Consider the following 13,781-nt stretch of genomic DNA (forward strand, 5'->3'; position numbering starts at 1 on the left):
TTCGCGATCTCAGTGCTTTCTTGTCGTATCTCCATTTTAATAACAGTGAGAACAGTTCACAACAAAGAGTGAGCTTAAGGAATGTTAAAAATGGAGATACGACAAGAAAGCACTGAGGTCGCGAGTTGACAGGGAGGCGCCCTTCCCAGCTTTTCGGCGTAATAAGAATTAAGTTTGGATTCCGATAAAGCCGACAACTCCGATCCCAGCCTAAAGCCGCCTCCAGTCTGCCAGCTCTAAGTGGGGCAAGTTGGAAATCATAAGGGAATTTTTATACCTATCGGCGCTTACTGAGTAAGTCTCCGAAATCGGCGTTCTCTATGTTTTCGACCTAATGTGTCATGCGCAGGCCTGCCGCATGCAGTGGCGGTGGGTAGTGAAGGGCTCACGGGCTTGAACTTGAGCCCCTACCCCCTCCCCACCCACCACCCCCAACTCTATCCCAAAGTAAATGAAAGTTTCTCTATAATGAAATATCAGTTGAAACCGTTATGACAGCACGCAATGAACACAGAGTGATCAACTTGGTGGCTTGCTTGCTTATCCAATCACTGTTGTTACCGCCTACAACTATAGTAACCCAGCAGCCAATCAAATGTCTTTAGAGCTCAGCGAAGATGAGCCCTTTTCCCACAGCCCGTCTTTAATGAAACTCTTCTTGTAAAAAGGTAGAAGATTGAGGAAAAATAATACTGTACCCAGGGCTCACGCTCTCCTAGCCCTGACAATGGGGTGAAAGTTTACGACACACTTTCCCCCACTTGTTGGGTGCGTTCAACTTTCTCGACTACATAGCCTAATCCAGCTCATAGAAGTAATTTAAAAAGTGCTGAGATTTAACAGTTATAAATCAGGTCGAACTACTTTTAAGGCAACATTTTCATCACACTAAAACTAATTAGAGGAAATTTGGAGGTGAATCGGCTTCGTCCTCACCATCAACAAGCATTTAGGGCAGCATACTCCAATGGAAAGTTTGCTCTGGATCGAAAGAAGAAAAGAGATGACTACCCGATGCAGATGCTGTGGACCAAGCTCTTCTGATATGGCTAAGGGGGCAAGGAGAAAGTCGGTGCCAAAACCACAGTTCATGGGTACTTGTGGCAAGGGAAACTACCCCTGAATAAGTACAGCTGGATATGTCCACAAATGCTTACTTTTCTTGCACTTGTGATTTAACAGGGATCAGATATAGCAGGACTTTTTCTCTATTCCCACCATCCCTGTTATACATGTATCAGGTTTTCACTGTATTAAGTGCCGAAGATCATAGGAGGTGTTATAAGGGAGTAACAGACACAAAAAAGGAGTAGAGATCAGGGTGATAGATGTTTGATAGGAAAGGAGCAAACCACACAAGAGCACCTGCCAATCACCCACTGTTTCTCTGTCTGTGTGGATTGTAGGAGGGTGACACTTGCACAAGGTCCTACTTTTTCTTTTCCCTACAGACAGACAGATACACCAACACTACGGTACTATGAACCACAGCTATCACCACAAACACACACAGACAGACAGACAGATACACCAACACTACTATGAGCCACAGCTATCACCACAAACACACACAGACAGACAGACCAGCGTTAGAGGTTTGATGGCGCTCGCAACTGCATAAGGTCATATGACTATGAGTAAAATGAGCGCCAGAAGATTAGAGGTGTTACAAGAGTAAGAGAGTAACAAACATAAAAAAGAAGGGGAGATAAGGACGATAGATGTTTGATAGGAAAGAAGGAACAAACCACACCAGAGCACCCTCCAACCACCCACAGCCAGCATTTTTATGGACCTTGCAATGCAATAGGCCTATAGGATCATAGAAGTGCTGAAGATGAGAGGTGCTGGTGCTGCATTACAAGAGAATTTACTATGTACCGTACCACCACAGACACACACACAGACAGACAGACTGGAATGTATGTAAGCCCAGCCTAAAACAAACTACAGTACATAACGGATAGCTTGAATTCGTCGAGACCAGCCTCCATAGTTCTTTCAGTAAGAGTATTACGGCACTTGCAACAGAATAAGGTCATATAAGTGCCGAAGAATAGATGTGTCACAAGAGAGTATCAAACACAAAAAAAGGAGAGATCAGGACGATAGATGTTTGATAGGAAAAAAGGAGCAAACCACCAACCACCTCGGTAGTTCGAGGGATATCTTATAATGAAAAAGAAATTTTTTAAAACTAAAACAAACCCCCCCCCCAAAAAAAAAAACCAGGATGGCAGGCACAGTTCGACGGATGCGTGATTTTGAGTCCTCTGTGTTCAACCTATCCGTGTTATACTGTAAAACTTTTAACAAACTCACAGCGTGCACCATTTGAGAATTCAGGATGATTTTTATTTATATGTCGTTTTTCAATACATGCACATGTACAGTTGTTTTTCAATACACACACACACATGTACAGTCTGTCAATACACACACATGTACACGCACCACTGGTCAACAAAGCTGATCTGGAATTTATCCTCCCAATTCTTTCCCGACATAAACATGCACATAATATAAAGGAAAAGAAAAAAAGAAAAACTCACGAGAAACAAAAAAGAAATTCATCATCACAAATGACATAACCCTTTCCCCAAGGCAAAAATAAATAGGAAAAAAATTGTGATTTTCTCATATAGATCTAGGTGCTTTACGCCCACAACAATACTAACAGTTTAGATGATTTAACTTTAACTCTGCCTGTCGTGGCCAAGCACGGCTGAAAGGGTATACAACAACCCAAAAGAAAGGCCGAGAGACTGGACAAAATCCCCCCCCCCCCCTTTTTTGCGACAACGAAGTGCCCGCAGAGGCCAGTAGAGAACCCCGAAACAAAGAGAGAAAAATTTCAAATGAAAACAAAGAAAGCACACACACACACGGATTGACAAAGCCTCTCAGCCATCGCTCGACCTCCAACAAAAGAAACACACAACCCAGACCACTCACACTAGAGTCACACCATCAATACAAGATCACAGAGAGAACGAAAATGAGAAAGAATGAGAGACAGACAGACAGATGGAGAACACAAATAATGGAGTCCACAAGCACTGAAATCATTCAGGGGGCCGCCAGGTTGTCATCCCATCTCTTTTTTTGTTTTAGTTAAGAGCAAGAACTTTACAGCACTTGCAACACAATTAGGTCATGTAAGTGCAGGAGATTAGTAGTAGTAGAGATGTTGCTGGATGTTTTGGTAAGTGTTTTAAGGCAATTTCAACACAACTAGGTCATAAGTGCCAAGATTAGAGGTGTTACAAGACAGTAACAAATACACAAAAAAAAGGGGGGGAGAGATATAGACGATAGATGATAGGAAAGAAGGAGTAAACCACACCAGACCACCCACCAACCACCCACGGGAGAAAGTTGACTACCGGTAGAGTAAAGTCCACTGATGCCACAATCTGCTGGACCGCCAGACTTTCTTGGTTTAGAGAGGCTGATCAAATGGAGAAAACATATTTTTTAAAAATCAGGGACTTTATTTAATTTCAGTTTACAGCTGTTTTCGGGTTTGAGCTTCAATAAATATAAGGACAAAAAAAATGAATAACGGTTCCATAGTGCAGGGAAGAAACAGAAACCAAAGACAGATCGGTAGAAACAACAGAGGGAAAGGAAAGAAATAGGACCAACAGTGGAGCCCTCGAAGGGAGATAAGCGCACTCTCATACTCTCTCTCATACAACACAACAAAGGGAGATGAACCATCTCGCAAGTAACAAAAACACCATTCCCAAATAAGCAATAAACAAAAGCGCACCCATATCTGAAAAAGAAAAGAAAGTATTATAATATTGGTGGAAAAAAAAAAAATGCGTTGCTGAATGGTTTAACGAGCTTGAGATAAAAATGTGATATATATACATCAGGTACTTCTGGAAGGGAGAGGTCAGACCACAGGGATGGAAACTGATCAGTCTCAAATTTACTGAACTTTTCGCGGGCTATACAAATTTGGAAAAATACACTTATTCAATTGTAGATTAGTACACATAACATAGTAGAATGACTCGCCGTTGAAAATAGGAAGATGGGCATCAAGGAAGGGAGGGGGGATACCACGTACGGAAAATGACAAGAGCAAATCAAAATTACCGGGACTTCAGTAGTAAATTTACGGAAAATTTCCATCCCCGAGACCAGAACACTAACACACAGGCGACAACCCCTCCATGACCAACAATACCCGGTAGGCCTACAAGCTTTTCCCAACAATCCCCTCTAAACATCTGAGTCTCCAGAACCCCAGTAGACTTAGATTACGCTAGGATCTGACCCTGGCTTTGTTGGAGTCGAGATGAACACACCAACACAATAAATAACGGTCATTTAGTGTTTGAGTAAAGAGAAGAAACATCGAAACAATAATGGTCATTTAGGGCTGGGAAAAAATCAAGACAGACACAAAATCAACAGGGGGAAAGTAAAGAAGTAGGACCAACCAGTGCCGCCCTCCAACCACCCGCCTGACCATGGCAAAGAAACACGTCTGTGTTGCAAATATGCGCTTGTAAAAAATGTGTATTTTCATACCATCTACAATTAGACGCACAAATATTGCAAACAAACCTGTGCACTTCTATGTCATTTATGTAAAGTTGCTTACGGTCAAAGGAAATGGAATTCAAGATTTTACCCAAATATGACCGGGGTTCTTCCCATCAGCAAAAGAAATCGGAGAACTCTGACGTAATCCGAGTACTTGGCAAAAATCTGAGACAGACAGTTTTACAGCACTTGCAACACAAATAGGTCATGTGAGTGCCCAAGATCAGACGTGTTACCAGAGAGTATCCTACCAGGAACAGAAGGGAGGAGAGAAGAGGTCGATAAACGTTTGATAGGAAAAAAGAGGCAAACCACACAAGAGCACCCACCAACCACCCTCACAGAGACTGAGGGAGAGCATTTATTAACTTTGATTTCATTGTTAATTGTAAAAAAAAAATTAAAAAAAGGTTTCAAACCCTCATTGACACAGCTTTAGATCACTTGGGAGGCAGGTTCCTTCAACATCTTCCACCTTGCCTGTCGGGGCTAACTCAGAGGTAGAAGTAGAACTTTCCAGAGACACCCTCCGTCCACCCACACAGGCAAAAGAAACAACAGAGAGACCAAAGAAGTAGGATGTACCGGTGACACCCTCCAACCACCCTCACACACACTCATTTTTTTTACGGGTGGCATCATGGTGAAATCAAGACACTTGTCAAAATAATAAAAGAAAAAAAGAAGGAAGAAAATTTTTTTCCCACCTGTCGGGCAATTTTTATTTAATTTTTAATTCGCCTCAACATCTTTTATGTCCACTTAAAAAAACATTTCAGAGTGAATATTACGGAAAAATGTTGATCAAAGGCAAAAAAAAAAGAAGTAAATTTGCAGTTTCCAAGGACACAACAGCTTTGGAAATCATCAAACTTTGGAAGCCATTTTCTCGCTAATTTTACACCAGGCAACCCCCACCGCCTTGGCTCACAAATATCTCAACTTCTTATCAAGAAAGATGGATTATTTTCATCAAATTCAAGACAGATGAACAAGCTTTAAGATGATACCAATAATTCCTTATGCCCAAAATAGACGAGCGCCTGATTCCACCACATCGCGACAGCAGTCCCCATATCGATCAGCCTTCACACAGTCCCATTCACACACACACACCAGCACACACACTACCACACATCGCAAAGTCTTTTTACACACACAAACACAGCGAGCATGATTTCTTGTCTGCGCGTACACCCACCCACACACACACATGCGCGCAGCGAGTGCTTCCGTCGTAAATGACAAACATGCACAGAACACAAATCTGCAGCAACAGCAACAGCAACAACGACGATGACACCACACCACCACAGCGACGACCGCCACCGCGTCCACTACCACCACAGCGGCCGGCCTCCTCCATCTATCCCAGGTCTACCGTGCGGTCCTCCGTCAATCCTGCAGGGCGGAGAACTTGTTCTCCAGGGTGAGGTTAACTCCCTTCCTGTGCGCCGGGTGGTCGATCACGTCGGAGGATCCAGAGCTGCTGTACGGGCTGGAGAAGGGGGGGGGGGGGCGGGTTTGGACAGGGGGAGAGAGGACACAAGGAATGTTTTAGTTTTCTTAGTCAAGTGAGTGGCATTTCATGAAATTAAAAAAAAATAATTTTTTAATAAATAAATTTTTAAAAATTAAAAGGGAGTGCTTATTTAGGCCACATATGGCCTAAATAAGGTAAGGGAGGGTTTTTTAGCTTATTTAGGCCACACATGCTCAAACTACCCTTTTCAGGCAACTGAGTTCTTTCCACTTTCATAATGGTGCACCTTTCTCATTTAGTACGGTTTTGTCTCAGTGTACAACTTATAAATCATAACCATAATGAATATGACAATGACAATGACAATGACGACAATGACAATGACAATCTTTATTCATCTCGCAGGGAGAAATTTGTCTTGGTCGTTAACAATGGCAGTAGACGTTACAAAAGTTAGACTTAAAGGTGCACTCACGCAAACGCACAACAAGACAGGACATTATGCCAAGTAAATACATGTCTCACGGGCTGGGACAACCCGGTCCGTAACACATTCATTCTCTCTCTCTCTGTTTCATTTGTAGCACTGTGTGTTCAGTAACCTCACTGCAGTTGGTACGAATGAATTTCTATATCTGTCTGTTCTTGCTTTTTTGGAAATGTATCGTTTACTGCGGGTCGATAGTTGAAATTCCGATGTCAGTGGGTGGCTATGGTCACTAAGCATTCAGATATTCAAAGTTACTTAGGTCTCTACCAACTGTTCTTGATGCCTTTTTTATCAACTTATTTAGTTTTATAATGTGCTGCCTTCCCAGATTCCAAAATTTATCAAAGTTTCTATTGTGGTGGTGTAGAAAATCTGAAGGATGGATGGATTCAGATTGAAAGACTTTAGTTTCCTCAGAAAGTACAGCCTCTGATTTACTTTTTTAACGATATTGTTTACGTGGTTTTGCCATGTAAATTTGTTGTCTATTGTAAGGCCAAGATATTTGTATGAATCCGTGATTTCAATAGTTTCTTGTTCAATTACGAGTGGTGGGATTGTTGGTTTTTCTCTTCTAAAATCAAAAATCATTTCCTTTGTCTTTCAAAGGTTCACTTTTAGAAAATTATTGTAAAGAACAAAGCACAATACGCAAAATTTTACTCAATCCCAATGGTTTGAATGAGGGCCAGATTTTTCCTTCATGGAGGGGCAAAAGCTAGGCTACCATTTTGGCACACTTTGGTCAAGTGAAAAGGTCAAATCCTCCGAATGGACTTCCGGGTTAAATTTGGGGTATAAAAAGTGTGTACACTACGTGGCTGAGTCAAAGTTACACTATCTTTGCCTGAGTGACACTCTCTCGTACTGTCTCGTAGTAGTACATGTAGGCTAGTAGGCCTAGTAGTAGTAGTAGCAAAGATCGTGTAGAGAATATTTGGTAGTAGATTCTATCTAGTAGGCAGTTTAGTGAACGTGCTTGCAGCAGGGCGAATCGGCCTCGATAAGCCCTGTATACTTTTGTGATCGGCCACGAAGCCTCGTGTTTTGATGGGTCTAGATCTAGATCTAAACAACTCAGTGTTATTCGCACTGCCACATCCGACAGGCCTAGATCTACATCTTTTTAAAAGGAAAAGAAAGATCATCAAAATAGTTGAATTCGCGTGAAAATCGATTCGGTAGAACTAGAACTATTAAAATTTGCTTCTGAAAACAAGGCAATTTTTATACGAAAGCCATTTTTATAACTCGATGAAATAAAAACTACTGGCTGTGTACTGTGTTATTCTGTATAAAAATAAATTATGAAACTTCAGGACGTATTATTATTTTCCAGCATCTTTTGACGCCTGAGCTGTAGAGGTTGAAGTTTTCACAACACTAATAGATCTAGTAATAGGGTTAGATAATAGGGCTTTCCGTAAAAAATGCATAAATCTACAAAAGCCGAACCACCGAATCGACCGGGCACCTCGCTCTCCCCTGCACACTGTGATAACGTGTTGCTTCGGTATCGCATTATTCAACTATTAATACGTGCGGCTATGGCAATTGGGATGTACTGACTGACAAAAAATTCAGTTTTGTTTTTATTTTACCATATATTTGACTTTAATAGTGCAGGCGATAGCAAGATCTAGATTCCCTGTCTAGAATCAGTAGTAGCAGGCCTATGCTAGAAGCAGCCAGAGAGCCTACAACTGCTAGATCTAGATCTAACTTATTATTGCTATGCCTTTGGGCTTTGGAATTGAAATAAAACGAATTGCTCAGTTCTAGTTACTTTTAGATTCAGCAAGTAACTGTATTTCCAGAGTCAATAATAACAAATCTGAGCATAACAATCACTTTTACTTTTATTAGAATAATTAGATCCAACTTTTTTTTCTAAAATCTGTTTTGCGCAAACTTAAGATTTTCTCTACTTGTAGAGCACAGAATTTACATTGTAAGCCTCTGCTCAGTCTTTTAGTATACGGTACATAATAAAATACACACACACACACACATATATATATATATATATATATATATATATATATATATATATATAGAGAGAGAGAGAGAGAGAATATATATATATATATATATATATATATATATAGAGAGAGAGAGAGAGAGAGAGAGAATATATATATATATATATATATATATATATATATATATATATACAGAGAGAGAGAGAGAGAGAGAGAGAGAGAGAGAGAGAGAGAGAGAGAGAGAGAGAGAGAGAGAGAGAGAGAGAGAGAGAGAGAGAGAGAGATCTATATAATCATTTTATGTTGTTTTCGGGATATTTTTAAAATTCTTTTTTTTCAACATGTCATAAAATCAAATTGTGCCATTTTCTTTGAAAAGAATAGCATTAGCAGTGGACTTTTTAGACAGCGAGTCTGATTCAATATTTAAAAAAAAAAAAAGCTAATCAATGAAAATTGCAAATTGATAATAGTTTAGTCTTGTAGAGGATAGGTGGACTCCGGGGTCTGCAGAGCGAAATACTAGGTTTTAGGATGTGAACCCCGGAGTCACCGTAGTGAAATAATGTTTGGTTTAAGTAAGGATTGGTGGACCCCGGGGTCAACGTAGTGATAAATAAGCAGGTTTAAGGTGGACCCCGGGGTCTACCTAGCGAAATACTAGGTTTTAGGACAGGTGGACCCCGGGGTCACCGTAGTGAAATAAGTAGGTTTCTTTAAAGATTGGTGGACCCCGGGGTCAGCGTAGTGAAATAAATAGGGTTAATTTTAAAAGGATTGGTGGACCCCGGAGTCACCATAGCCGTAGAGGAATAAGAAGGTTTAATTAAGGCTTGGTGGACCCCCGGGACACCTTGATTAAACCTACTTATTTTACTACAGTGACCGCAGGTTCCACCTATTCTAAAAACCTAACTAGTATTTCGTTAGGTAGACTCTGGGGTCCACCTTAAACCTACCTATTTCACTACGTTGACTCCAGGGTCCACCAATCCTTAAAATTAAACCTAGATCTACATGTACTTATTTCACTACATTGACCCCAGGGTCCACCAATCCTTTTAATTAATTAAACCTAGATCTACTGTTTTCACTACGTTGACCCCGGGGTCCACCAATCCTAAATTAAACCTATATCTACTTATAATTTCACTACGTTGACCACAGGCTCCGCCAGTCCTACTATAAAATAAACTGAGATCTATACTTATTTCACTATGTTGACCCCGGGGTCCACCGATCCTTAGTTAAACCTAGATCTACTACTTATTTCACTACGCTGACTCCGGGGTTCACATCCTAAAACCTAGCATTTTGTTAGGTAGACCCCGGGGTCCACCTATCCTTTTGGCTAGATAGACCCCGTAGTCCGCCTTTCCCCTTTCTTGATAATAACTGAAAACAATACATGCCAGTTGTCATGAATAGTGAAGAAAAATGCGGGGGAAAAAAGACAATGAGGTAGACTATAATTTGTCAAAAAAATTGCGAGTGCAAGTGAAGATCATAAAATAATTTTGTTATTTTCTGGTCATCTTTCCCGGTTTATAAAAAAAACATTCCAGTGGGCCTACTACTAGATCTATGTCTCTGAAGAACATTTTGCTTGCCTTTATTAGCTTTTTTCATGTACATGAAAGCATAGAATATATAGTTTCACACATAGATATGCACAATACTTTGAAAAAGAAAGATAAGGTCATTGTTGTTTTGTTTTTTTACGGAATCCATTTTACGTTGAGAAAAGCGCTAAAAACAAGTTAAAAAATTTTAAGAATGCCCATAATATTAGTATTAGGAATCTGAAATTACTACCTAGTTGGCTTACTCTTTAATAACCATGAGCAGTTAAGAAAAAAAAAAGACAATGATATAGGATTTGTCTAAATAAGACCATTAGCAATAAAGATATTGCCCATTTTGTCCAATTATCCTTGCAGGTAAAATCACCCTGCACTGTACCTCAATAAGCACAAAAGGAATATGTCTGTGACTTTGTATAAATGTGTGGCCTAAATAAGGTAAGGGAGGGGGGTTTAGCTTATTAAGGCCATATGTGGCCTAAATAAGGTCACCCAAATTAAAAAAGTCAATTGTTCTGCCTCAGTAGTACGAGGGATATCTATCTAACAAAGATAAAAAAAGAAGGGAAAAAACAAAAACGGACCGCAGGCACAGTTCAATGGATGTGGGATTTCGAGTCTTCTGTGTTTTGTAGTTTTAGTAGAGGTTTTTATTAATATTAAGTTTAGTTTTAGTACGGTTTTACGGCGCTCGCAACTGCCTAAGGCCATATGAGCGCCAAGGGGTGGATGTCAAAGGAGAAGTTCAAATGGGGAATCAGACTTACTCGGCTCACATCTCTAGCCTCAACAGTAGTAAAAGTCTACTTCTACCATCAAGGCACCCCGGTTATCGCTGTTCACAAGAGAGTGACAAACATACAAAAGAAGCAGAGGAAAAATGACGATAGTAAGGATGAGGAAAGAAAAAGCAGCAGTCCCCCCTATGTTGTTCCGGCACAGTAGGAGCATGACATTGATAAACCAACCCATTTACAATTCTACTGTGCATAAGAACATGTAAACATCCCCTCTTTGGGAATGGCCCAAAGACACTGCCATTCCATAGTTCATTGGGCGGACACATGTGTCCGTGTGGAACAAAAGTGATTGTTTACCTAGATTAGCTATAGAAAACAGCAGTTGTGAAAAACACTACTCACGATTTCCACGACAGTTTTGACAATACATTGAGTCGCTAAAGCTGTAATAATGTTTAAATTTGTCAGAAAAGACAAATACATATTATGCTTTCCTCAAACGTTAAAAATGTATTATATCAGGAGCGGGGCGAGGATTTTTAAAAATGAGGGGTCCAAAGTTGGTTTAGCCATGGCAATCAAAGTTTTATGATGAATAATGCATATTGTTTGCTTAAATAATACATTTACGTATAATATTTGTAAAAGGGTGCTCTGTTACACTGTCATTTCTAGATATTATATATCATTACTAATTCAATACAGGTTTTACAGTAATCATGTGCTGAAAGTTGGACAAATTGTAAACCTCCTCAATTTTTTTAGATGAACCACCACATTCGGCAACAATTTTGTTACAAGCTATAGTCACTTGGCTCTCATTCATCTGTACCGAGATTTAGCCAATGGCACAGTTTGGATTCATATTCTTCGGGAATTAAAAAAACATGTATATCGGTACCAAAACTGCTAGCTTTACTTTACCGCTAAGCCTGCAAGCGGCCGATAAACACAGGTCTACTCTTTCAGACATGAAAACTTCTCTGAAAATGCAGAAATTTTAACCCTCTGACTTAAATTTGCCATTTTTTCAAGATTATGAGCAAAGTGGGGAATACAGGGAATGGGGAAAGCAACACTATCAAATACCCGGGGTCCGAAAAAAGTCACCAGTGGGCTGGCACTGAGACATAAGACCACTGTCACTAGTGGGCTAGATCTAGACCGCGAGTCCACCAACACAGAGACATGAGACCACTGACACGGGTAACCAGATGTGTATATTTTGCTGCAAGTGTGTTGTGTGTGTATATGTTGCTGTGTGTGTCTAGCCTGTGTGTAGTGTGAACACACGTGTTGCTGTGTACATCTAGACTGTGTGTAGTGTGTACACATGTACTGCTGTGTGCATCTAGCCTGTGCGTAGTGTGTACATGTGTTGCTGTGTGCGACTAGCCTGTGTGTAGTGTGTACATGTGTTGCTGTGAGCGACTAGCCTGTGTGCAGTGTGTGTGTGTGTTGCTGTGTGCATGTAGCCTGTGTGTAGTGTGTACACACGTGCTGCTGTGTGCATCTAGCCTGTGCGTAGTGTGTACATGTGTTGCTGTGTGCGACAAGCCTGTGTGTAGTGTGTACATGTGTTGCTGTGTGCGACTAGCCTGTGTGTAGTGTACATGTGTTGCTGTGTGCGACTAGCCTGTGTGCAGTGTGTGTGTGTGTGTGTTGCTGTGTGCATCTAGCCTTTGTGTAGTGTGTACAGATGTGTTGCTGAGTATATCTAGCCTGTGTGTAGTGTGTACATGTGTTGCTGTGAGCGACTAGCCTGTGTGCAGTGTGTGTGTGTGTGTTGCTGTGTGCATGTAGCCTGTGTGTAGTGTGTACACACGTGCTGCTGTGTGCATCTAGCCTGTGCGTAGTGTGTACATGTGTTGCTGTGTGCGACAAGCCTGTGTGTAGTGTGTACATGTGTTGCTGTGTGCGACTAGCCTGTGTGTAGTGTACATGTGTTGCTGTGTGCGACTAGCCTGTGTGCAGTGTGTGTGTGTGTGTGTTGCTGTGTGCATCTAGCCTTTGTGTAGTGTGTACAGATGTGTTGCTGAGTATATCTAGCCTGTGTGTAGTGTGTACATGTGTTGCTGTGAGCGACTAGCCTGTGTGCAGTGTGTGTGTGTGTGTTGCTGTGTGCATGTAGCCTGTGTGTAGTGTGTACACACGTGCTGCTGTGTGCATCTAGCCTGTGCGTAGTGTGTACATGTGTTGCTGTGTGCGACAAGCCTGTGTGTAGTGTGTACATGTGTTGCTGTGTGCGACTAGCCTGTGTGCAGTGTGTGTGTGTGTGTGTTGCTGTGTGCATCTAGCCTTTGTGTAGTGTGTACAGAAGTGTTGCTGAGTATATCTAGCCTGTGTGTAGTGTGTACAGACGTGTTGTGTGCATCTAGCCTGTGTGTAGTGTGTACACACGTGTTGTTGTGTGCATGTAGCCTGTGTGTAGTGTGTACACAAGTGTTGCTGTGTGCATCTAGCCTGTGTGTAGTGTGTACACAAGTGTTGCTGTGTGCGACTAGCCTGTGTGAAGTGTGTACATGTGTTGCTGTGTGTGACTAGCCTGTGTGCAGTGTGTGTGTGTGTGTTGCTGGGTGCATCTAGCCTGTGTGTAGTGTGTACACATGTGTTGCTGTGAGCGTCTAGCCTCTGCGTAGTGTGTAAATGGGTTGTGTGTGTAGCTTGTACACACGTGTTGCTGTGTGCGTCTAGCCTCTGCGTAGTGTGTAAATGGGTTGTGTGTGTAGCTTGTACACATGTGTTGCTGTACGCGTGTGTTACTCACTTGTATGGTCTCCCCGGCGTGGGTCCGCCTCCTAGAGTCGGGAAATCTTCCTCGCTGTGCAGGTTCGGCGCTTCCTTCTTCCTCCTGGACGGGAAACTGGGAGAGGAGGAGGAGGCAGAGGAGGCAGCCAGCCGGGCGCCGGGAGGCACGTACTTGCCGGGGACTTTTGGCGT

The 13,781-nt window shown here is 41.6% G+C and overlaps 1 protein-coding gene across 4 annotated transcripts in view; it reads right to left on the reverse strand.

Annotated features, from left to right (window-relative positions):
* Positions 1-5,664: 5,664 nt before the first annotated feature.
* The window catches only part of LOC101850417 (protein CDV3 homolog), a gene marked incomplete in the record, with an annotated part of 17,684 nt that continues 9,567 nt past the window's right edge, over positions 5,665-13,781 (reverse strand). For all 4 annotated transcript variants that reach the window (XM_005098923.3, XM_013082861.2, XM_013082860.2 and 1 more), the window contains 2 exon segments: positions 5,665-6,061; positions 13,609-13,781. In XM_005098923.3, the coding sequence (XP_005098980.2) occupies positions 5,959-6,061; positions 13,609-13,781 (276 nt within the window).

The sequence above is a fragment of the Aplysia californica genome, unplaced genomic scaffold, assembly GCF_000002075.1.
Source record: "Aplysia californica isolate F4 #8 unplaced genomic scaffold, AplCal3.0 scaffold00196, whole genome shotgun sequence".
NCBI lineage: Eukaryota > Metazoa > Mollusca > Gastropoda > Aplysiida > Aplysiidae > Aplysia > Aplysia californica.